The 26680-nt window shown below is 43.8% G+C and overlaps 1 protein-coding gene across 1 annotated transcript; it reads left to right on the top strand.

Moving 5' to 3' along the window:
* The first annotated feature begins 15113 nt into the window (after positions 1–15113).
* LOC138928354 (uncharacterized) lies at positions 15114–16597 on the top strand. Its single transcript, XM_070285386.1, has 2 exons — positions 15114–16176; positions 16476–16597. Exons 1-2 carry the CDS (start codon positions 15162–15164, stop codon positions 16511–16513), a joined length of 1053 nt encoding a protein of 350 aa, XP_070141487.1. The 5' UTR covers positions 15114–15161; the 3' UTR covers positions 16514–16597.
* Positions 16598–26680: the final 10083 nt, after the last annotated feature.

Below are 26680 nucleotides of genomic sequence, written 5' to 3'. Positions count from 1 at the left end.
ATCACTACGTTAAAAATGTAAACAAAGATTTGGACGACAATTTGGACGAATTGGTGGCTTAGCTGTGAACGCCACGACCCACCCTCCCATCCAGTGATGCCTCCTGGTCATCTCGGGGCATTCTCCGGCGGACCGGAGTCCATTCCAGGCGGTCTGGCGACCGACTCATCTCCCCCATGTAATAAGGCTTATTCCATGTTCATTGTTTTTTTAATACTTTATAATAATTCGATTTCAGGTATGCTTACATAAACATGGCAGAGTACGTGTTTGTAACACAGGTAACACCTCACTTTCTCCCGGCGAGAGCGTGGCCTCAGCCAGGGATGCGCTCGCGCCAAGGCTGCCAAGCAATTGTTTCCAGATATCGCGGAGGAGAAGCGGCGCTCCGCTAACACGCAACAGGCCACAACCTGGTCAAAAGAATTTCCTACTTCCAACCTGATATCCCTACTGGAGCTCCAAGAGAAATAAAAGGGGAGAGGGTTCTACTTCGATCTTTGGTCCAGCTTCTTCACCCCGAATCGGCCCTATTGCAGCCTTGTGTTGCACAAATCGCGAACCCAGGGACTACGACAACGCAGAGGACAAATTACGGCGATACGTGAGTTTACAAAAAAAAATACATCAATCACTAATAACTAATAACAAAGTTTTATGCACAATATCTTTTATTTCCGGCTGCGGAGAATCAATGGCTATTGATATGGGGCATGCAAAACCCAGGCGAAGAGACTACGGCCAGGATTGGCGGCGAAAATATATGCCTCCGACCACTTAGGTTAGGGCCGGCCGATTTTGATCGGAACGGACTCACCGCTGTCCTCCAGTTTATGTTGGGTTTGCCAGTTGCTCCCCGTTTCGCCTGCTGGTGGCTTGTGCCGGCGGCCGCTGCTGCGCAGGTGCGCTGGGACCTGGTGTCGCGCGGTGGTCGCGGGAAGTGAGGTCTCGCCCAGACAAAATCCACCTAACGCTCGGAGACGCGAATGCACCAACACAGGAACACAGAAAAAAACCCCGTGGCCCGTGTTATTCGTCACGGCCACGGTTTTTCTTTTTTTTTTATCTTAGATTTCACTGTTTCTCTAAGATGCTAACGCGCCGGCTGACGTCCCGCTAATATCTCCCTCTTCCAGTCTCCTGCCTCCCTATATAGGCTCCGTTGTCCGAGTTTCAATTTTCGGCTTTCCGTAATCTTGGGGCGCTCAGTGCAACGGCCTAGTGAAAAGGGTAAAAACCCTTTCTCTTAATTTTTGTTTTTCCCGGTTCGCTCACTAGTCCCTGCCTCCCCCTGTTCCTACCGACCCTACCTCTATCGATATATCGATAGCCCTCCAGCCCATTCCGACTTGAAATGCAACAGAATGAATTGGGCTTGGAAGTGGATGCCGCAAAGATCTGTCTCTCAAATTGGATGAGACGGTTGCTAGTTGCTATAAACTCAAGCATAGCAACATCTAGAGGGCCGTTGGCTCTGGATCTCTCCCTCTCCTGACTTGCGTCTTGGGGAATTGACTTTTGTCCTTCTGACATATTTATATTCCTTTGGGAGTAGGCAGGAGTGACCAACTAATTAGGTGAATGAAGCTGCTGGGTTGAGCAGAATTCTCAAAAGAAAGTATGTTCGCAAGAATATGCTGTAGAATTCGAATGGTAGAATTATTTGCTCCCAGTACCTTCAACTAAATCGAAGGTGTAGCAATGTGAGACGGTAAAATCGAAACAAATATGGATTGCAAGAATATGCCGTAGAATTCGGATGGTAGATGGTAGATGGTGGAAATATTCATTCTCAGAATTGCAAGTAAATACAGTGGAAAAAATTTACTTGAAGTAGAAGCGACGAGAATCGAAAAACAAGAAAGGAAGCTAACTTCGGCACGCCGAAGTTTGTATACCCTTGCAGATGTTATTTCATTAAATTTTACCTATACTTATTGTTTAGAGTTTGACAGTTACAGTTTTACATTCCCAGTTTTACATTTTCTCTACATCTACCGATCGGTTTATATGGGAGCTATATGATATAGTTGTCCGATTTTCATAAAATTTATACCAAAATTCTGAACTAATAAAATAAGCTTATATCGCAGAGTAGATAAAAATAGGTTGAAAAACCACGAAGTTATAATGTTTTTTCTATTAATTTCCCGATCGTTCCTATGGCAGCTATAAGATATAGTCGTCCGATTTTCCTGAAATTTTTACCGAAATTCTGAAATAATATAAAATGGCAATATCTATAAAATGGTGCAAAAATGTTGATAAACAGCCAAGTTATAATTTTTTTTTTTCTAAAAATTTATCGATCATTTGTATGGGAGCTATATGATATAGTCGTCCGATCCGGACCGTTCCGACATATATAGCAGTGAGAGTATATAGAAGACTATATGCAAAGTTTCATTCAGATAGCTTTAAAACTGAGAGACTAGTTTGCGTAGAAACGGACAGACGGACGGACAGACGGACATGGCTAGATCGACTCGGCTGTTGATGCTGATTCAGAATATATATACTTTATAGGGTCGGAAAGGTCTCCTTCACTGCGTTGCAAATTTCTGACTGAAATTATAATACCCTGCAAGGGTATAATATAATTCGATCGGAATGGTGGGATCGGAACACCTGACACCTTTCTTCTCAACTCAATGTTCGTTGGAATGCGCTGCAGGCAATGTAAAAGCTCTTGGTTATGTATGTATGTATGTATGTAGATGTCGCGGCGGCAGCGGAACTATGTAAGGCGCACCAATAAAATGCAGAAAAAAGACGGACACTGGCTTACAAAGTTTTGTTTCAATATTTTATTCTTTATTATATTATATTTTGATTTTTTTTTTTTATGTTGTATGTAATGGTTTTTGTATGTGGGATGAAAATATAATATGGTTGCATTCGGGCGGTAATCGATAGCCGCAGGCGAAACAAATATCGTCTGGGATGCGCACCGAGGATAGGTTGGCAGGGCCAGGAAGAGGGGAGTGGATCGCATCTCGAGCGCCTCATGCAATCCACACCGAAGGGGAAGTGTGGGAGGTATGTGCCGATCGCGAGAGAGGCTAGCTACACCCACACCAATGCACCAAAGAGTACTGGCCTTGGAAGCGGTTCTCGACCCCGGGAGAGAGAGGCGAGAAAAGTGGGTGAAGGAATTGGTGGGAACCGAGCCTATATAGGGCAAGGTGACCGCTAATCGCGGCCAGTAAGAAAAACGGAGCCGAAATTAAACCTAAAATCTTTCAAACGGAAAAAACCGCAAAAACCGAAAAAAAAACGAAAAATAAACCGGAAAAACCGAAAAACAGTACGGGAAGGTGAAAAAAAAATATATATTTCGGACGGGAGTGCGGGAAAACAGCCAGGAAGAAATCAAAGTGAGTCCGTTCCAAACGGAACTAGAATTAAAATAAACCAAGACACGTTCACAGGGTCCTGTGCCTTCTGGAGGCGAAAATTCTGGGCGGGAGTAACTAGGGAAAAAAAATCGGCCCCAACCCCAAAGTCAAACGGGTCCCGAAAACTGGACCTCCAAGGCCGAGGTGCCACCGTCCCAGCCGGGACAAAAGAGGGACGGAAGCCCAAAAGAAAATCCACGGCCGGATAATATTTAATTTATTTATTTACGCAAGAAAATTAGGCTAAATTATTTATTTATTTATTTCCGCCATATTTATTTAGTTATATAATTTATTCATTTCTATTTATTTATTTATATATGTATTAAATTTAAATCCATGTTATTTATTTTAAAGTGCCCGTGCTAATTTATATTGTTTATTTGTTTGTCGGTGCAAAAAAAAATATGTAATATATGTGTATGTGAATACATTAAATACACTTATTTGGCAATATAAAACGCCTTAGTTAAAAAGCACCAAAACGCCGAAAACATAAAAATTTAAAATTTAAAAGCACGTAAAATTTAATCGAAGGCACCTAGATAATAATTATCAGTTACATCCACCAACATGAACAAATAGACATCCGGAACATAAACAATTGCAGAAAAGTTAACGTAAATTAAAGCTTAAATCGAGAGATCTTTGATGCGGCTGCGCTGCGAAGGCCGGTTTGTAGTGTAGGGGTATATTTGTGAAGATAAACCATTTCGAACGTCCCGTCTCAGTCCCTTCCCCTAATTTGGAGCTCCAAGTAGGTAGGATGCAGCTGAAATGAATGAGGGTACTTTTAAATAATTATATACATTGATATACATTTATACCTGTGCAAAAAAATCGTTGTTCTGTTGTACTGTCTTCATCGTCGTTTGTTCAATTTCCATATTTTCTGGTATTGTTTTGCCCATGTGATGTTCTGAAAAGGAGAAAGAAAGTTTGTTAATTAGTTATATGTCCAAATTAAATATGTATGATTATCTAGGAAATTAAAAATGTTTATAACGATGAGTTGCTAAGCGTTTCCGATTGGGGGGAAAAAGATGACTAGACCGTAGTCAGGAGTAGGCCGGCGAAGTCCGCCTGCCAAGGGGAGTTCCGCAGAAGATGAGAGTCCGGATCTCTGGAAGGGAGGGGCGTCCAGGGCGACTCCAGCCAAGCCCAAGCCTACAATCCGAGAGAGGAGAAGCGAGAGATGAAGTAAGCCGGGAATAATTGTTATAGAGTAATGTAGTTTGTTTACCTTTCTTGTCGGTCCTTGTTGTTTTTTTATTATTATTTTTGCGGATTCCAGATCAGCTGGAATTTATGGTGCGACCTGAGGGCGAATGGGGAGAAATCCCCCCTGAGAAGACTGGCTAGCCGGCCTTGCCCCATCGGGAAAACACAGGTCGTAACATAATGGCGCCCAATCATCAAATAGGTAGCGAGGTGGCGAGCGTCCTGCCAAAAAGGACAATCGCACCCACAATGCTGTTGATGACAGAAAAAAAAATATCTTCCAGCCGAGGGCTGAAATCCAGGTGGTCCGGCTGTCCAGGTTGGAAAGCGATGCGATGGCTTATGTCGGCAGTTCTGAATGCCGTGCATAATAGCTCGCCGCAAGAAAACCTGGGCGGCTGGAAGAGAAAAAAAAACCACAAAGTAATTGTCCAAATAATAAGTTTTGTTTTTGTCGAGAAACTCACCTAAAAATGGGGATTCTTCCAGAGGAGAGGGATGGCACTAGCGGCGAAATACGTCAGCTAGGAGGCTCCCTTTCATTGCCTGGTGGACGAAGGAGGATCTCCAAACAATGGATGAAGATGCAATAGGCTCCTGCCGGTTGCGACGCGGATGTGTGCGAGGAAAGGACTGTTCTCCGGGACACAGGGTTCACCATGCGATGCATCCGGAACGGCAAAAGAACTCGCAAACACATCCGCGGCACAATTGGACAGGAAGCCAACATAGAAGTGAGCGCCCTCGATGCCCTATCTTCCGAGCAGAAGATAGTGGATCCGACGGAGCTCGCTGAATATAACAATCGATCTCGGAGCAGGCAAGAGACGCGAAAAAGCAGGAGACAGGTGGCTCTGGCATGGCGTCAAATTTTTTCCCCCCTTTGTTGATCAGATAGAGTTTGTTTTTGTTGTGTTACGTCTAGAAGAAAAAAAAAAAAAAAAGCGTGTTAATTGTTAGGAAATAAAACGTAGCGATAGGAACAGTATAGGTGAATGGTCCAACCATACAACTTGCGGTCTAGAGCTGGGAACATGACCACTAGAACTCCCTCGAAGGATGGTCAGCAGGGCCGAGAGGAGGAAGGCGCAGTAGGAGGCGCAGCAGGCGGTGCAGCAGGGGACAGCTGGGAGTTGTCTCCCCCACGCCGCGGAATCCCCAGTGATATCGCATCCTCGGTGAATGCAGCGGTGGCTCAGGCATACGAGACGCACCGGGCGGCGGCATCGGATAGCATCAGCCGGACGCAGTCTCGGTAGTCTCGGCAGTCTCGGTGTTCCTGGGACCAGGTGCTGGGTAACTTCTATCAGCTGATGCGAGGCGAGGCCGCCGAATGGTATTGGCAGCACGTCAAGGAAAATCCGCCGCAGACCTGGGACGACCTTAAGGAGAGCCTGGTGGTCAGATTCCGTGGCATAGGCGGCGAGTTCGAGCGGCTGCGAGCGCTCCAGGACCGACGGCAACAGCAGGGCGAATCGGTGGAAGAGTATTTCCGAGCGATGAGGCGGCTGGGTAACCGGCTGATGGCACCCATACCGGAGTCAGAGATGGTCCGAATCGTCAAGAAGGGACTTACCGCAGACATTGCGAGATTCGTGTATGCCCTGAGGGTATACAGCGTGGAGCAGCTGCGTGAGGAATGCCTGGAGGTGGAAGAGGCCTTCATGAGGCGGGAGGTCAGACCCACCTATCGCGGGCCATCCAAGTTTCAGCCAAGCGGACGCCAGGTTGAAGAGGTGGCGGTCGACGGACCCGAGGTCGAAGCGGGAATGGAGGACTCGATCGTCGAGGAGGTTGCCAGGCCGAGATTGACCTGCTGGAACTGCGGCCAGACCGACCACGGTTTCCGCGATTGCCCGTCGCCAGAGCGGAAGATTTTCTGCTACCGATGCGGGAAACCGGAGGTAGTCACCCCGAACTGCCCGGTATGCGCGGGAAACGCGAGGGCGAGCGCAGGGAAGGTGGGAGACCCGCGCTCGAGATTCAGGCCCAACCGCAGCTAATGAAGTCGCGGACCACAACTATAAGTTTGCCTAGAAGTACAGATTTAGCCGTTAGGAAAACAAATATAACCAATTATTTAAGATATTTACCAGCGGAGGAACGGATGCAGCCGTACCTCGAGGCCCGGAACCGCATATTCAACAATCACCAGCTAGATGGGATGCGAACCGTCAGCCGGAGGCTCCTGAAGGCGAGGAAACGATTCCGGCAGAGACACCAGACTCGACGAGCCGTGGTGGAAGCCGTGCGTCGAGGAATGGGAAGCGATCCCCGAGTTTTTGCCGAGGTCCTCATGCAGGGCAAGCGAGTGACCGGTTTGCTGGACACAGGCGCGTCCGTCAACGTCATCGGGAGAGGCAGCCGTGAGTTGCTGGAGGAGATGGGCGTGAGGATGGAGAAGTACGTGTCCATAGTGAAGACCGCTGCGGGAGAAGATAGGTCGATTATCGGACGAGTACATGTGCCGGTGCAGTTTAAGGGAGTGGAAAAGGTGCTCACCTTCTACGTGTGTCCGTATTTGGAGCAGGCCATGTACCTCGGGATCGATTTTTGGAGGCGATTCGCATTGGCACCGGCCATTCTCGGAGAGATGCCCGCACAAAACCCTGAGGCAAGCGTTTCGGAGCTCCGGGAGCCATCAAGGAGTCGGTGATCGAGGAATGGGACCTGCAACAGGAAGAAAAGAATCGGTTAGAGGCGGTGAAGAAGGAGTTCCTTGCGTTTGAGGACGTAGGATTGGGGAGGACATCGGTGGAGAAGCATCGAATCCAGCTCGTGGAAGGCGCAGAACCCTTCAAGGACCGGCATTACCCTCTGTCGCCAGCGATGCAGGAGATCGTGTGGGCTGAGGTTGATAAGATGTTGGAACTGGGTGTGATCGAGGTCAGCGAAAGTCCGTGGAGTAACCGCACGACGGTGGTGCGAAGGCCGGACAAGAACCGGTTCTGTTTGGACCCGCGGAAGCTGAACCAGTTGACCGTGAAGGACGCATACCCGCTGTCAAGCATCGAGGGAATCCTATCCAGGATAGAGCAGACCCACTTCATCTCGACCTCAAGTTCGCCTTCTGGCAGGTGGAACTGGACCCAGAGAGCCGCCCGTACACGGCGTTTACGGTGGCGGGAAGGCCACTATACCAGTTCGCGATGATGCCGTTCGGGCTGTGCAACGCGGCGCAGCGGCTTTGCCGGCTCATGGATCAGGTGATTCCCGCGCAGCTGAGATCAAATGTGTTCGTCTACCTAGACGATCTGCTGATCATCACGCCGGACTTCGACACGCATGATGTACCTCAGTTTGGTAGCGGAATGTCTGAGGAAGGCAAATTTGACAATAGGGCTGAAAAAGTCAAAGTTTTGCTTCAAGACGCTAAACTACCTGGGGTTCATCATCGGCGGAGGGACACTCCGAATGGATCCGGAAAGAATCGTCGCGATACAAAAGATTCCCGAGCCGAAATCGGTGAAGGAACTGCGGAGCTTTTTGGGCACAGCGGGGTGGTACCGGCGGTTCATCAAGGATTTCGCAGCCATGGCGACACCGCTCACGGACGCCCTAAAGAAAGGAAAAACCACGCGGTTAGTGCTGGGCGAAGAGGTCAAGAGCGCGATACAGGCGCTGAAGAACGCACTCACCTCGGCCCCGGTTCTGGTCCACGCTGACTTTAAACGGCCGTTTTATGTCCAGTGCGACGCGTCGCATCTTGGGGTGGGAGCAGTCCTGTTCCAATATGATGAGGACAAGAACGAGCGTCCGATAGCCTTCTTCTCTGCAAAACTGAACAAACACCAAATAAATTATTCGGTGACAGAGAAGGAGTGCTTGGCAGCAGTACTTGCCATAGAGAGATTCCGGCCATATGTGGAACTGATGCCGTTCACGGTAATCACCGACCATGCGAGTCTGAAGTGGCTGATGAACATGAAGGACCTCAGCGGACGCCTGGCACGATGGTCCCTCAGGCTGCAAGGCTTCGACTTCGGAATTTCGCACCGGAAGGGAGCCGACAACGTGGTGGCCGATACGCTGTCCAGATGCGTGGAGGAGCTGAAGCTGGATGCCGACGACACCCTGGGATTTGCCACGACGGAGTTCCAATCTGCCGAATATAAAGAGATACGAGATGAGATACGGGAAAACCAGGCTCGCCTACCGGACGTTCGCGTGGAAGGCGACCTCATCTTTAAACGCCTCGGATTTTGGAGATTGGAAGATGAAGTCGAGGGTGGACCATGGAAACTGTGGATTCCGGCATCGCTGACAGCCGGGATGATCGCGACGGCTCACGAGGAACCGACGTCAGGACACGGAGGAGTTAAAAAGACCCTACAAAAACTCCAACGGCAGTATTACTGGCCAGGGATGACGACGCAAGTTCGAGACTTCGTGGGACAATGCATTCAGTGCAAGGAGGCGAAGGCCCCGAATTATCGCACGCAGGTCGGGATAGGGCAGGAAGTGGTGACGGAAAGGCCATTCCAGAAATTATACATAGATTTCCTGGGCAAATATCCACGGTCGAAACGAGGGAAAGCCTGGATATTTGTGGTCGTGGATCACTTCTCTAAGTTCACCTTCCTAAAGGCAATGAATGAAGCCACAGCCACCAGCGTCGTCGAGTTCCTGGTGCACGAAGTCTTCTTCAAGTTTGGTGTACCGGAAGTGATACACTCCGACAATGGGAAGCAGTTCGTCTCCAAGGCGTTCCAGGACATGATGGAGGCATATGGGGTAAAACACATGCGGACTGCGGTGTATTCCCCGCAAAGTAACGCTGCAGAGAGGGTCAACCGGACGGTGCTGGCCGCGATTCGGACTTATCTCGAGGAAGACCATCGTGACTGGGACGCATTTCTGCCGGAGATCGAGGTCGCGATCCGGAATGCGGTGCACGAGGCGACGGGCGTGACTCCTTTCTTCGCAGTGTTCGGGCAGCACATGTACCTGCACGGCAGCTGCTACAAGTTGGCCAGGAAGCTGCAGTCTATGACGGACCACGAAGTGGCCACCTTAAACTGCCAGGACAAGCGCAGCATTATACGCGACCGGATCAAGCAACATCTGCATCAGGCGTACGAGCGGAGCAGCCGGCAGTACAACAAGCGCGCACGGGAGTTCAACGTGAAACCAGGCCAGGAAGTCTTCCGACGGAATTTCACCCTGAGCGATTTCGGGAAGAATTACAACGCCAAGTTCGCCCGGAAATTCGTCAGGTGCCGAGTCGTGAAACCCTTAGGGAACAATATGTTCGAGCTGGAGAACCTGGCAGGGAAGCCTATTGGCATCTACCATGCAAAAGACTTGCGGCTGTAAAGGGAAGACGACACGCTGATAGGTAGGTGTAGGTAGGAAGCAGGGTACGTACCGTGGGTGTGGCCTACGTTGGGGCAGCCCGGAAATCATGGGGCAAGGGCCCGCCGCCGGTGGAACACCGCTGAATGGGTGAAGGTGGATTGCGTTTTGTTTTTTTTGGTTTGTTTACATTCTTTGTTGGAATGCTCGCGAATATTAGCGGGTTCTGCGATTGGCAAATTTTCGCGTGGTGTTGCATTCGGGCGGTAATCGATAGCCGCAGGCGAAACAAATATCGTCTGGGATGCGCACCGAGGATAGGTTGGCAGGGCCAGGAAGAGGGGAGTGGATCGCATCTCGAGCGCCTCATGCAATCCACACCGAAGGGGAAGTGTGGGAGGTATGTGCCGATCGCGAGAGAGGCTAGCTACACCCACACCAATGCACCAAAGAGTACTGGCCTTGGAAGCGGTTCTCGACCCCGGGAGAGAGAGGCGAGAAAAGTGGGTGAAGGAATTGGTGGGAACCGAGCCTATATAGGGCAAGGTGACCGCTAATCGCGGCCAGTAAGAAAAACGGAGCCGAAATTAAACCTAAAATCTTTCAAACGGAAAAAACCGCAAAAACCGAAAAAAAAACGAAAAATAAACCGGAAAAACCGAAAAACAGTACGGGAAGGTGAAAAAAAAATATATATTTCGGACGGGAGTGCGGGAAAACAGCCAGGAAGAAATCAAAGTGAGTCCGTTCCAAACGGAACTAGAATTAAAATAAACCAAGGCACGTTCACAGGGTCCTGTGCCTTCTGGAGGCGAAAATTCTGGGCGGGAGTAACTAGGGAAAAAAAATCGGCCCCAACCCCAAAGTCAAACGGGTCCCGAAAACTGGACCTCCAAGGCCGAGCTGCCACCGTCCCAGCCGGGACAAAAGAGGGACGGAAGCCCAAAAGAAAATCCACTGCCGGATAATATTATTTAATTTATTTATTTACGCAAGAAAATTAGGCTAAATTATTTATTTATTTATTTCCGCCATATTTATTTAGTTATTTAATTTATTCATTTCTATTTATTTATTTATATATGTATTAAATTTAAATCCATGTTATTTATTTTAAAGTGCCCGTGCTAATTTATATTGTTTATTTGTTTGTCGGTGCAAAAAAAAATATGTTATATATGTGTATGTGAATACATTAAATACACTTATTTGGCAATATAAAACGCCTTAGTTAAAAAGAACCAAAACGCCGAAAACATAAAAATTTAAAATTTAAAAGCACGTAAAATTTAATCGAAGACACCTAGATAATAATTATCAGTTACATCCACCAACATGAACAAATAGACACCCGGAACATAAACAATTGCAGAAAAGTTAACGTAAATTAAAGCTTAAATCGAGAGATCTTTGATGCGGCTGCGCTTCGAAGGCCGGTTTGTAGTGTAGGGGTATATTTGTGAAGATAAACCATTTCGAACGTCCCGTCTCAGTCCCTTCCCCTAATTTGGAGCTCCAAGTAGGTAGGATGCAGCTGAAATGAATGAGGGTACTTTTAAATAATTATATACATTGATATACATTTATACCTGTGCAAAAAAATCGTTGTTCTTCTCCGTTGTTCGCCGCGCTACTGTCTTCATCGTCGTTTGTTCAATTTCCATATTTTCTGGTATTGTTTTGCCCATGTGATGTTCTGAAAAGGAGAAAGAAAGTTTGTTAATTAGTTATATGTCCAAATTAAATATGTATGATTATTTAGGAAATTAAAAATGTTTATAACGATGAGTTGCTAAGCGTTTCCGATTGGGGGGAAAAAGATGACTAGACCGTAGTCAGGAGTAGGCCGGCGAAGTCCGCCTGCCAAGGGGAGATCCGCAGAAGATGAGAGTCCGGATCTCTGGAAGGGAGGGGCGTCCAGGGCGACTCCAGCCAAGTCCAAGCCTACAATCCGAGAGAGGAGAAGCGAGAGATGAAGTAAGCCGGGAATAATTGTTGTAGAGTAATGTAGTTTGTTTACCTATCTTGTCGGTCCTTGTTGTTTTTTATACCCTTGCAGGGTATTATAATTTCAGTCAGAAGTTTGCAACGCAGTGAAGGAGACCTTTCCGACCCTATAAAGTATATATATTCTTGATCAGCATCAACAGCCGAGTCGATCTAGCCATGTCCGTCTGTCCGTCTGTCCGTCTGTCCGTCTGTCCGTCTGTCCATCTGTCCGTCTGTCTGTTTCTACGCAAACTAGTCCCTCAGTTTTAAAGCTATCTGAATGAAACTTTGCATATAGTATTCTATATACTCTCACTGCTATATATGTCGGAACGAGCCGGATCGGACGACTATATCATATAGCTGCCATACAAATGTTCGATAAATTTATAGAAAAATAATTATAACTTTGCTGTTTTTAAACATTTTTGCATAATTTTTTAGATATGACCATTTTATATTATTTCAGAATTTTGGTAAAAATTTGATGAAAATCGGACGACTATATGATATAGCTGCCATAAGAACGATCGGGAAATTAATACAAATAAAATTATAGCTTCGTTGTTTTTCAACGTATTTTGATCTACTCTAAAATATAAGATTTTTTTATTATTCTAGAATTTTGGTGTAAATTTCATAAAAATCGAACAACTATATCTTATAGCTGCCATAGAAGCGATCGGTAAATGTATAGAAAATGTAAAGCTGGGAATGTAAAACTGTAACTGTCAAACTGTAAACATAATAAGTATAGGTAAAATGTAATGAAACTCTGTTTTGTGAGTGTTTTCAGCATTTAAGTCTATAATATAAACATCAAAACCAATCTGCAAGGGTATACAAACTTCGGCGTGCCGAAGTTAGCTTCCTTTCTTGTTTATTATTATTTTTGCGGATTCCAGATCAGCTGGAATTTATGGTGCGACCTGAGGGCGAATGGGGAGAAATCCGGATACGGAATAAGAAGAATATGGCGACGTTTAAAACGGAGACGGATTGAAAATTTTACGAATTGTCGAAAATGGAAAATTCCTTCCTTCCTGCCGTTGTCAGGAAAACTCGCACTTGGAGTCGACACGGAAAATTAATCTTGCAGCAGAGTGACCGAAATTAAATGTTCGGACTACTGCTGAAGATCGGCAGCGAGGGGGGCGACGGAATACGGAGTACTTATCTTGGAAGCAGAAAACGCCGAGAACTGCTGGTGAAGCGGAGTTGCAGAAAAAATCCGGAATCCAAAATCCCGCTCTGTAGGACCAAATGTTCGGCTGGGGGGAAACATAAGCTCCTGACCTGAACAGATTTTAAGCCTTTACCCAAGAATCTCCTACCTCATACAGATATATAATATAATTTAAATCATATTTATATAAGTTAACGAGGACGTTAACATTTTTTTTAAGAGGGGAGGAGTTATGTATCTTTAATATTTCCCAGTATATTTTCTCTCTTAGTTTCTTTTTGTCTCATTTGTTTGTGCAAAGCCACCGCATATCTCGGGCCTAGCAACCGAATATTAAGCTACTGATAAACGCTGATTTGCCTACGTGCAATCAGCCACTTTTTTCGATTACCTTTTACTATCAATAAAAAAGCTTTTGTTACAATTTGGGACTACAGTAGAAGTTTATGTTTTAGTTCCTAAGATGATGGGAAGCTGAACAGTTGAGTCGACAACCAAATAAATTATAATAATAAATATAATTTAAATTAAAATGAACTGAAACAAAATCTACGATCGTTATTATTTAAAAACAAAAATAAAAACTATAAAACCAAAAAACAACAAAAATAAATATATACAATTAGTATTCATGGATATACCTGAGTGTTTCAGCGAGTTCATGGAGCAGCTGGAATCAGACGCGAAAATCGGATCGAAGCAGGAGCTAGCATCGACAGATTTTAGAAAGGCAGCATGTTTTTGGAGAAAATCCTTATAACAAATGAGTGATCCTGTTTGTTTACTACGAAAGGCACTCTACGGACTTCGTCAATCAGGACTTCGTTGGTATTGCAAGCTTACAGAGAAGCTTAAGGAAATCGGACTTAACCCAACTGAGCAAGATCCATGCCTGTTTGTCAAGCAAGGAGACGGAAAGTTGGGCATCGAGTTCCAACAGAATGCGAGGCAGCAGACAGTCTTTATGAGCCAAGAGGAATCGACGCTATCCTTCGAAAATACGGAATGGAAGACTGCAAGCCGGCTATCACCCCGATCGAATCCAAATCAGCTTCAGTGACCAGAGAACCCAGACGAGGAGGAGATGAAACAGTATCCTTATCAAAGCTTAATTGGTTCTCTTATGTTTCTTGCAGTTTCTACGCGACCAGATATCGCGTTCGCAGTGAATTTCCTGAGTCAGTTCAACTCCAACTATCAGCCGAGCACTGGAAGGCGTCGAAGCGTATCCTACGGTACTTAAAGGGTACGAAGATTCTTGGGTTACTCTTCAAGAAGACTGGAGATGACACCAATTACCAATCTGGTAACCCCATCTGGGAATCGTTTGGCCAATTTAATATCATTGTAACTGACCACACTTTTGATTTTCGGCATTCGCGGCGAAATATCTAGAAAGGGGCAGTTGATCTTGCGCGTACCTTTTAGAAAGTAATTTAGACCAGGGACCGTAAGTAATGATTATCAATGTTTTGTTTAATCAAAAAAAAGCATCCATTTGGAAAAGCACCAAAAAAAAAAAAGAATTATACCAATCGGTTGAAACTGCAGCTTGGACGGTCTTTTAATAATTGCTTAAATCTAGATTTTTGTATATTAAAACAATTTTATTTATTATCATTTTGATCGAAAAAAATACTTTACAAAAATTATGATTACTTTTAAGCGATATTTTTTGTTTGTCAGAAATTCGATAAAACTGCAATATCTTCTTTCTAAGAAGTTTCTTTGACAAATAATTTTACATATATGTCGTAGATTCGTAAATCTAACTACGCTAAATTCGAATGTAACCAAAATAATGAGCCCCATGTAGAATAAAGAAGTGTGTAATATTCTGATGAGTTGAGTGAGCATCATTTGAGTGTAACTCAAGTGAGCATGGCGCCTGGGGTGTTCAGCTGAGTAGTGTGCTGTGAAAGCATGGTGAGATAATTGACTGGTGTGGTGAGATAGGAAAAGAGACCTATGACAGGTGAATGGCAATGGAGGTGAACGGCTATTCACTTCAGAACGGACAAGGAACACACCCAGGCGACTTGCTGTGCGAAACTCAGAAAAACTGCTGAATCATGGAAGATGAACCGATGTCTCCAACACCACCACCTAGGTCTCCGACATCAGAAGTGGGATCGGCCGTGCCACAAAGCCTGTCGAACGACCAATTGCGTGCCTTATTGGAAGCGCAAAACAAAAATTTCATGGACTTACTCAAATCCATGCAAACCAACAAAATGGCGACGCAACCCAACAACAAAGTGACGCTACCAAAGTTTTGCCCTGACAACGCGAATGCAGACGCGGCTGCTTGGTGCAAAACCGTTGATATCATCATGGCGGAGAACATGCTTGAGGGAAGCGCTCTCGTTATGGCGCTGAGCAACTCGTTGGAAGGAGGAGCATCCCAATGGCTGTCTCATATCTGCTACACTGGAATAAAGTGGCCAGAGTTCCGTGAATTGTTTCTTCAGCAATATGAAGGTGTAGAGACCCCAGCCGCGTCCTTATTGAACATGTTTAGCAGTGGACCAAAGCTAAACGAATGTGTCTCTGTGTATGCCAGTAGACAAGTAACATCGCTGCAATCGAAATGGAAGAACATGAGCAACGAAGAAATTGCGGTATCTGTCGTGCTGGCACACACCGCGCAAATAGACAAACGACTGCAGCATTTATTATTCACCACGAATATTAAAACTCGCACTGAACTGGAGCAACAATTGCGCGCCTATTCTTTTGGAAAGCGCAGTGATGGCAACACACCAGACCACACTGGTGGCCCAGAGCGGAAGAAGCAGCGATCGTCGTGGCAAGGGAAGTGCCACTATTGTGGCAAATCTGGCCATAAGGTGGCGGACTGCCGCATCAAAAATTCTGGAAGCGGAAGTGACTCAAAAAGTAACCTGACTCGCAGCAGCACCATACCGAAGAGGGACATGTCGGTTGTAACCTGCTTCAAGTGTGGCCAGCCGGGCCATATTGCAAGCAAATGTACAGTCACATCATCGTCAACCAAGGGCAACACATACGAGAAGCGAGTGGATGCGTGCACCGTAGTCGATCCGAAGGGGACCCTATACCAGCACGGTGAGCCCGTTTCATACTTTTTTGATTCAGGAGCCGAATGTTCCTTATTAAAAGAAAAATTAGCTGATAAGTTCACGGGCAAGAGGCTAAATAATACTGTACATATAAGTGGCATAGGTCATGGTTCTGTGATTAGTACAGTTCAAATTCTTTCTACTGTAACAATAGGTGAATTTTCCATCGAGATTTTGTTTCACGTTGTTATGGACAAATATTTAAAGTATGATGTGCTGATTGGCCGTGAAATTCTAGGTCAGGACTTTGGTGTAACCATAGATGCTAATAAGTTTGTTTTACAGAGGATCAGGACTGTCAACACCGTGTCGAGCATTGCTGAATTGAATCTCATGGATACAGTAAATGGAGTTGTAAATTTAAGTCAGTCAGACCGAGTTGTACTAGCGGAAATATTAAAGTCGCATGCATCAGCGTTTATAAATGGCATACCTAATCGTCGAGTCACTACGGGTGAATTAGAAATCCGTCTGATTGACGCCTGTAAAACGGTAATGAGGCGTCCGTATAGATTGAGCGTGGAAGAAAAATTACTAGTAAGGGACAAAATACAAGAACTCTTAGCTTGCGGAGTTATACGGCCAAGCTGCTCCCCTTTTGCGAGTCCGATGTTGCTAGTTAAAAAGAAGGATGGTAGTGATCGTTTGTGTATAGATTATCGAGAGTTAAATACTAACACCGTCGCAGATAAATTCCCTTTGCCCCTAATATCAGACCAAATCGATAGATTGCGCGGTGGCAAGTATTTCTCCTGTCTTGACATGGCAAGCGGTTTCTATCAGATACCAATACATCCCGACTCGATTGAGCGCACGGCATTTGTTACAACAGAAGGTCAATACGAATTCGTAGCCATGCCCTTTGGCTTGAAGAATGCATCGTCAGTGTTTCAGCGATCTATAATGCGAGCATTGGGTGAAGTGGCATATTCGTATGCGATTGTTTACATTGACGATGTCCTAATTGTTGCTACTACAAAAGAGGAGGCTTTTACGAGACTTCAGGAGGTGTTGCAAAGACTGACTAGTGCTGGGTTTTCTTACAATATAGGCAAGTGCTCCTTTCTACAATCAAGTGTTGAGTACTTAGGGTATAAAATTGAGAATGGTGAAATAAGACCAAACTCGCGGAAGATTCAGGCATTGGCCGCATTGCCACCACCACAAACTGTTACTCAACTGAGACAATTTATTGGCTTGTCATCTTATTTTCGACAATTCGTCCCCCGATTTTCCGAACTAATGAAACCTTTGTACTTGCTAACGTCGAAAAACAGCAAATTTGAGTGGCGCGATAAGCACGAGCAGGTGCGTCAAGAAATAATATCCGTGCTAGTTGGTGATTCCGTTCTCATTATTTATGACCCGCAGCTTCCAGTCGAACTTCACACTGACGCTAGTGCAGACGGCTATGGTGCCATATTGATGCACAAGATTAACGGTAAACCGAGAGTCATAGAGTATTTTAGCAAGTGCACAACCGGAGCAGAGGCCAGATACCATTCATACGAACTGGAAACACTGGCTGTGTATAATGCAGTCAAGCATTTTCGCCATTACTTACATGGCCGCCCATTTGTGGTGTTCACAGACTGCAACTCACTCAAAGCTAGTCGACATAAAAAAGATTTAACGCCGAGGGTTCATCGTTGGTGGGCATATTTACAGTCCTTTGAGTTTGAGGTTGAATATAGGAAGGGAAATAGCATGGCACATGTTGATTTTTTTTCCCGAAATCCACTACCGGATAATAAGGCCACCAATTTCACTAAAGTAGCCGAGGTGCGCGTAGAACTAGCAGACATCACAGATAACTGGTTACTCGCAGAGCAGCATCGAGATTCGGAAACTTCAGAATTAATAACAAAGTTGCAAAATAACGAACTGAATCATGAAGACGCGAAAACGTATGAATTGCGATCTGGCATGTTGTATAGGAAGATACAAAGAAATGGACGAAATCGATGTCTTCCGGTGATACCGCGAGCATTTAGATGGTCAGTAATCAATCACGTTCATGAGGCCATAATGCACTTAGGCTGGGAGAAAACCTTGGACAAGGTATATACACAGTATTGGTTTTCGAATATGTCCAAATACGTGAGAAAGTTTGTTGAGAATTGCATTACATGCAAACTTTCAAAACCAACTTCGGGCAAGGCCCAAATAGAACTCCATCCCATACCAAAAGTCTGTATACCATGGCATACAGTGCATATGGATATAAGTGGCAAGTTGAGTGGTAAAAGTGACATAAAAGAGTATGTGATAGTGCAAATCGATGCCTTCACAAAATATGTTCATTTTCATCACACACTTAGCCTTGACACAAATAGCTGCATTGAGGCACTAAAGTCCACCATATGCATGTTTGGAGTACCTAGTCGTGTGATTGCCGACCAAGGCCGTAGCTTTGCTAGTAATGACTTTAAGCAGTTTTGTTCATCACTAAAAATCGATTTACACCTGATAGCAACAGGTGCTAGCCGCGCGAATGGTCAGGTAGAGCGCGTCATGAGTACAATGAAAGCAATGTTGACAGCGGTAGAGACGAGTGAGAGGTCTTGGCAAGAAGCTTTAAAAGAGGTGCAGTTGGCCATGAATTGCACAGCCAATAGAGTAACAAAAATTAGTCCATTAGAATTATTGATTGGCAAAGAGGCCAGGCCTATGGGGATGATGCCGTTGGTGGAGGAGGAAGAAATTGATACTGAATGTAGTAGAGAGAGAGCCTTGCAAAATATAGAAAAAAATGCCGAATATGAAAAACAACGATTTGATAAAAATAAAGCTATGATTGTTAGTTATAAGGTGGGCGACCATGTCTTGCTCAAAAACGAAGAACGGAACCAAACAAAGCTGGATCCGAAGTTTAAAGGACCCTTTGTGATAATAGAAAAGCTTGATGGTGACCGGTATGTCTTAAAATCTCTGTCAAGTAAGCGAATTTATAAGTATGCCCACGAGCAGTTGCGAGCGATGCCTGCAGAGGTGGGTGTAGATGAATGTGATGCCTGTTGAGGTGGATGAAGATCAATACGAGAGATCGCCGGCTGAGGCACTCGTAAGTTGAATGTTGATAGGCTGCAGCCGCACCATGTAGTTGCTGCGCAGAAACTACATGGCGGGGGCTATGAGGGTCCAGAGAGAGAGACCGTGACGCGAAAAGTGCGTGTGAGCGTTGCCGGGTGTGCAGCAAGAGCCTGAGAGTACCAATTGACGAGATGTTGAGTAAGAGTCATGGTACGAGAAGAGAATGAAAGCAAAGAGAGACAACAAAAAAAAAAAAATAAAGAAATTTGAGCAAGGCACGGGACGCTAAAATAATTAAATTAATTAAACAATTTTATAATTTTGATATTACTGATTTGAAATACAATGTTTGATAGGAAAGTAATGTTTATTTGATAAGAAAGAAACGAATAAAATGAAGTGTTAAGTTTAGACCAAATGGAGAAACAAATGAGAACTAATTAAAATTACTGTCATGTCTAGAGTAATTAGAAGACACGACACGCGAGGACGCGTGAAATGTCAGGAAGGCCGTGTCGTAGATTCGTAAATCTAACTACGCTAAATTCGAATGTAACCAAAATAATGAGCCCCATGTAGAATAAAGAAGTGTGTAATATTCTGATGAGTTGAGTGAGCATCATTTGAGTGTAACTCAAGTGAGCATGGCGCCTGGGGTGTTCAGCTGAGTAGTGTGCTGTGAAAGCATGGTGAGATAATTGACTGGTGTGGTGAGATAGGAAAAGAGACCTATGACAGGTGAATGGCAATGGAGGTGAACGGCTATTCACTTCAGAACGGACAAGGAACACACCCAGGCGACTTGCTGTGCGAAACTCAGAAAAACTGCTGAATCATGGAAGATGAACCGATGTCTCCAACACCACCACCTAGGTCTCCGACATATATATATATATATTTATTTATATGTTGTTGAGCCGGCTTGAGGTCAGGGAGGGGGGTGGAGTATCAACATAAATAAAAAGCTTTTTATTTAGTTTGGTCCGATATATTTCGGTTGAACTTACGTCAACCGTCTTCAGGGCAACTATAACAATGTTAAACAATTAATCTACATAAAATTTACAATAAAAAACATAACTTATTGACCTACATTGTTTTACACGTCCGCTCTGTTCGACGTGGAGTTTTGTACTGTTTTTCTTCTAATTAAGTGTCTGTATATGTGAGCGCAGTTTTCAGTGTCAGTCTTGTAATTCAGTCGTATGTTTGTCGGAGTGTTGATTATGTGTAGCATCTCCAGAGTATACCGCTTCTTGTAGTGTTGTTCTTGTTGCAGTATCGTTGTCTCCTCTAAGTTCGGAGAGTGACCGCTTGTCGCACAGTGGGCCATGAGTGCTGTTTTTTTGATGTTAGTATGGTGTCGTAGTTTGTAGTCAGATCTGTGTTGGGATATTCTTGTTTTTAATTTTAATTTTGTTGTGCCTATGTATATGTTGTTGCATGGCTTGTTGTCGGTACCGTTGCACGGAATTTTGTAGATGACATTGTTTTTTTCTGTTGTCAATAATCTTGATTTCGTTTTATTAAAAAAGTCTTTTAACGTGTTTGTTGGTTTGTGGGCTAATGTTATTTCGTCTTTGTTGTAGCAGTTTGATTTTGACAATCTTTCGGAAAGTTTGGGTACATATATAGTGGACATATAAGTTTTTGGCTGTTGTGATTGTTTTTTGTTGATGATTTTGATCGGAAGTCGTTATCTCGCAGTATTGTTTTAATTTCAGTTTTTATTTCGTCATGGTATATCTCGTCCGATATGTTTATCATCCGTCTGATACAGCCGATTGCTGTATTAATGATCATGGTTTTTGGGTGTCTAGAATGGTAATTAATTATTCGTCCTGACGAATACTGATATGGTACTAGAAATTTTTTTTTTTTTTTTTTTTTTTTTTTTTTTTTTTACCAAATGTCACAGAGATCAGACGTTTATTTTGATACCTCTGTCATAAAAATCCATATCTGCCAAGAAACTCAACAATAATTAACATAAATCAAACCACATAAAGTTCAGTGTTGCCGCAACATCTTCCAAGTGCAAATCATCAACATAAAGTGCACAACAATATTAAACAAACGAAGTTGTTTAATTGGGAGAACCACCTGACCTTTGGATTTACAAGCTTATCTTTGCCTATACTGAGAACAACAGTGCTGAGAGCAGCCGTGAGAACCAACCCGCTTATCTCTCTTTCTACACGCCACCTACCTTTCTTCGACTCTCCTTGCCGGCGAGCACGAGAGAGCAGACCAACCGCAACAACAACGCCAACAGAAAGAATAGCAAAGGATAGAAAACAGAGTAAGCCCTAACACAAACAACAAGAATGTCAGCCCCGGTTACACGCTCGCTAACTGCATCTGCACCAAAACGGGTGCAAACTGACTCGTCGATCGATCTGAAGGCGGGTCGACAATCTGATACCCTGGCAATGGAGTTGGTTGATCTTATCAACAAACGCTTTACGGAGCAGAATGAGCATATCAGTTCAAGTTTGGGAAAAGCTGAAGAACGAATTCTGGCGGAGCTTGAACTCAGGTTTAGCCAAAAAATAAATAAACTATCGGAGGAAGTGATCGATCTCCGCTCACAACGGGACAGACTGGATGAGAAGGTCGGGCACTTGGACAGGGAGGTCGCTGATCTGCGTGCACTGTGTGGAAAGGTGGCCCAACTGGAATCAAAACTGGCATCTCAGCAGGAGCATAACCGGGCGTACGAGGTGCGCATACACGGCGTACCATATGGTGAGGGCGAAAATGTCCGAGCCTTATTCCACACGCTGTGCTTCAACCTGCAGCTTACACCCCCCCCCCCCCCCCCCGAGAATCCGGGATATCTTTCGCGCCCGGAAAACCCAAAACACGCACGTCGACCCGGTGATCATCGTCAAGATGGAAAGCGCTCGGGAGATGATCGCACTCCTCAAGCAAATTGGGGCGTACCGGCGCGAGCGTAAATGCCAGTTAACTCTAAAGCTCTTTGGTATCGACTCGGACGCTGCAGTTTATGTCAACGAGCAGCTGACGAGAGATACTTATCTCATTTTCAAAGAAGCCATGCGTATGAAAAAGCATCGTGTTCTCACAGCCGTTTTCACCCGCCGTGGCTTAGTTCACGTTCGCTGCATGGGCAGAGAGGGCGTAAACTGCATCGCGCTCATGAGCGAGCTTTCGACGCTCACTGCCGACCCTCTCTCCTCGTATCTCACCACCTCTCTCTCTGGCGCTACGATGGAAGCTGGAGATGCTGTCGCTGCTGAACCTAGCTTTCGCACTTAATCAATTTTATCATTTTCTCTTAGTTAAGTTATCTTTAGAATTTTGTTATCGTTTGTTGTTTGTTTACACTTCTATGTTTCTAAATTGCTTTGCAGATATTGAGCTTGCATTCCTAACTTTAGCCAAATCTTCCAGTGCCGGATGAAGTAAGGTGTTCCATAACTGATAGCCTGATAAAAGTTATTAGCAAACGTAAAATCGGGCTCAAAGTTGTTCATCTAAATGCCCAAAGTCTATTGCGAAAAATGGATAAATTTCGGTTTCTTTTTATTAATTCTGACGCAGATGTAATTTGTGTGTCATCTTGGCAGGGGACTTTAACAGCAATCTGTTAAAGGAAAGACACCTTTTAGATAATTTTGAGTCCTTGGGTTTTTATCCAGCTAACGACACGACGCCAACGCATTTCAGCAGCACCTGTGATACCCTACTTGACCTATTTTTTATAAATGACCCCAGCAAGATTTTACTTTATGACCAGGTTTCAGTACCAGTTTTTTCTAGACACGACCTAATTTTTCTGACATATGACACGTCCTTAGACTATAAAACAGACTTTTTTGCCTATAGAGACTTTAGGAATATTGACTATACTGGACTTAAATTAGATATAGGTTTATGTGACTGGGAAACTATTTATCTCCAACCTAACGTTGACATTCAACTCCAAATCCTAAATAGCAATATACAGTACCTGTTTGAGAAATTCGTACCCTTAAAAACTAAAACGCCAAAGCCCAGACAGACCCCCTGGTTTACTATAGAAATTAAGAATCTTATACGACAGCGTGATGCCTCTTTTAAAAGATGGAAGCGTTATAAAACTAACGAACTCCACAGTCATTACAAGACAGCCAGGGAAGCGGTTACCAAAAAAATAAAATTGGCTAAACGTGACCACTACAAACAAAAATTTGATAACTGTATATCATCAAAACACAGATGGACAGAACTAAAAAAGCTAGGGATCGGAAAGTGTGTACAGAAAACCGAGCTCAACGTTAATGTTGAAGAACTAAATCAACAGTTCACTACAATTAATGTACCTGAAGCAAAACGTAACGTGTACCTGAACAGCGTAGCCCCCTGTGATAATATATTTAACTTTGTGTGTGTTAGCCAATGTGATGTCCTTGATTGTATACTTAAAGTTAAGTCTAATGCGGAAGGTCTAGACAACATAAATCCTAAATTTCTGAAATTATTGTTACCATGTCTACTGCCCTATGTTACGTATATTTTTAACTCTATTCTTACACAGTCCTCATTCCCAACCGCGTGGAAATTGGCTAAAATACTACCGATTCCTAAACAAAACAATGAGTACAGACCGATCTCCATTTTGCCATTTCTTTCAAAAGTGTTCGAAAACGTACTAGCCGGCCAGATACAAGGTTTCCTGGATAAAAACCTCCTCCTACACAATAAACAATCTGGCTTTCGTAGGAAGAGAAGCTGTTTAACAGCAATAACGGACATCACAGAGGACATCAGACAACAACTTGACAAAAACCATGTTACAATCTTGACGCTACTTGACCATAGTAAGGCTTTTGACTCCGTGAATCACAATATACTTTGTACCAAGCTAAAAAACCTATTCAACTTTTCGGATACCTCAGTTAGACTGATTGCGTCTTATCTTACTGATAGACTTCAAGCAGTTGTAGCAGGGGCGGTGACCTCCGCCGTAAAAAAACTGACTCGTGGCATTCCTCAGGGATCAGTCCTTGGCCCATTACTGTTTGCAATATATGTCAATGATTTACCAAATGTCCTGTCCGATTGTGAAGTACATTTGTATGCCGATGATGTCCAGATTTATGTCAGTAGTCCTGTTCGTGAAATAAATGTATGTATAAGTACTTGTAACAGAATGTTGTCCTTAGTGCAAACATGGGCTGAACATAATGGCTTGAGTATAAACCCCAAAAAATCAAAATCTATTTTTAATTAGTCGCAGGGCAATTGATACAAATGACCTTACAAAACCAATAATAAATAATATACCTATAAGCCTCCTCCTGATCGACATGATCATGCAGTTAATCTGGGACTAACGTTCAACAACACCCTGTCTTGGGGCAATCACATATCGAAAGCAACCGGTCGAGTCTATGGTATCTTGCGTCAATTGGCAAATACCAGAAACTTTTTACCCGAACACATAAGACTCCTGATTTCTAAAACCATTCTGATTCCCACCCTGTTTTATGGTATAGAAATATTTGGGTTTTGCGACACACGGGACACGAGAAAATTAGTCACAGCCTTAAATTCTATTGTTCGTTATGTGTTTAATTTAAATCGTTTTGACCATGTATCACACTTGACTACTAAACTACTTGACTTAAACTTAAACTCCTGGATTAATCTTAGAGCCCTTACATTTTTCCACAAAATAGTGACAACCCATGAGCCTTCTTACTTGTTTAATAAAATAATACCGGCAGCCTCGCAAAGGACTAAAAATGTTATATGCCCTAGAGTCCAAATGCTCAACTCTGAGAGGCAGTTCTTTGTCAACGCTATCCGTCTATGGAACCAATCACCCCATGAACTTAAAACTATTAGGAATGCAACTCAATTTAATTCCAAAGTAAAACTATTTTTAAGAAACAACGCATAACAACTTCATATTAATACGTAATTAAAGATATAAAAATAAATAAAATAAAAATAAAATAAAAATAACTAAAAATAATAATATAAAATAAAATAAACAAATAATTAGTTAATATAATAATTAATGTACTAGGTATTAAGTAGAAATCCTGTCTAATTTTAACTCAAGTGACCAGGGCATTAATAATAAGTATTTTATACTTGTAGCACTGGGCTAATTTTGTCAAAATAAATAAATAAATAAATAAAGCTAACTGAAAAAAAAGTAAGCATATCCTCAATGTCGCATCCCAATTCAATCTGGAATTATTTTCGATTTTTGAAGCGGAGAAAGAAGAAGTAGATAAATGCTCGATTGTCTTTAATCAGACATTCATAATGGAATAAAACAGTGTGTACCCGAAGTGCCTGCTAGGCCCATAGTTTAAAAAAAATTCCAAGGTGCATTAAAAATATCATCAGTGATAGCAACACAAATCAAAGAAAATGGATCAGACAACCCATCTTTAAGGCTAGGGTAAACTATTTGAACCGCATGATTCGTCAGAAACTATTTGAATATAACATTGCAAAATGGAATCTTAAACTGTCTAAATTGGACAAAAATTCCAGGCCTTTTTGGAAGCTTACTAAAATTATTAAGAACAAAAAATAGTTTATCCTAAGTTTCATACACAATAACAATGTGTTTTCCACAAGAGCAGAAAAAGCAGATATCTTAGCAGAAGTTTTTGAATTAAAACATCACATTACTGAGAAACTCAGACTATAATACCTCAACTGTAGTCCACAATACTTTAAGCGAATTAAATAATTCGAATGACTTGACTTTCACACCTGAAATAACTCCTAAGGACATCGACGCCATAATAAAGTCACTAAAAAAGAATAAATCGCCTGGCATTGATAAAATTCCAAACATTTGTCTAAAAAATGTACCAAAAATTGCGATAGACTTTCTTGCTCTAATCATGAATAAATGTCTTCAAATTGGTTATTTCCCCAAAATTTTCAAAATTGCAAGAATTATTCCAATTCCAAAGCCAGGAAAGCCACTAGATTGTCCAAATAATTACCGTCCGATAAGTTTGCTATATGGTTTCACTAAAATTTGTAAAAGACTAATTAAAGCTAGGATCAATCTGCATGTGGAAGATAATCAGGCCTGCTCCGGAAATCTTAGAGTTAAGCTCCGGGGAAGAAGAGGAGCCGGACGCCATCGTCATCTCCGACGAGGAGCGCCACGACGGAACGGAGGCGGGGCCGCCACCCCGCTACGAGACGCCACCACCAGCGTACGAGGTTCTATTTGGACCTGGCCCTTACCCTGGCCAAACGGAGACAGACAAAGCCGGGGAGACCACGGCCAACACCACCGACAGTTCCAACGGGCACATGGCCCACATCATGGGCGCATCATCGGCCGCGGCAGCACCTACCGGGACCACCAACGCGACGCCCTTTGGGGACGCGAGGGTCACCGGAACCGATGTCGGCGGACCGCCTTCCGTCACCCTGGACACCACAGCCACCAGGGCTGGGGGCACCAA

Source organism: Drosophila kikkawai, chromosome 3L (assembly GCF_030179895.1).
Source record: "Drosophila kikkawai strain 14028-0561.14 chromosome 3L, DkikHiC1v2, whole genome shotgun sequence".
NCBI classification, from domain to species: domain Eukaryota; kingdom Metazoa; phylum Arthropoda; class Insecta; order Diptera; family Drosophilidae; genus Drosophila; species Drosophila kikkawai.
The sequence above is the reverse complement of the archived record's forward strand: the minus strand, read 5'-3'. Positions and strand labels throughout refer to the sequence as shown.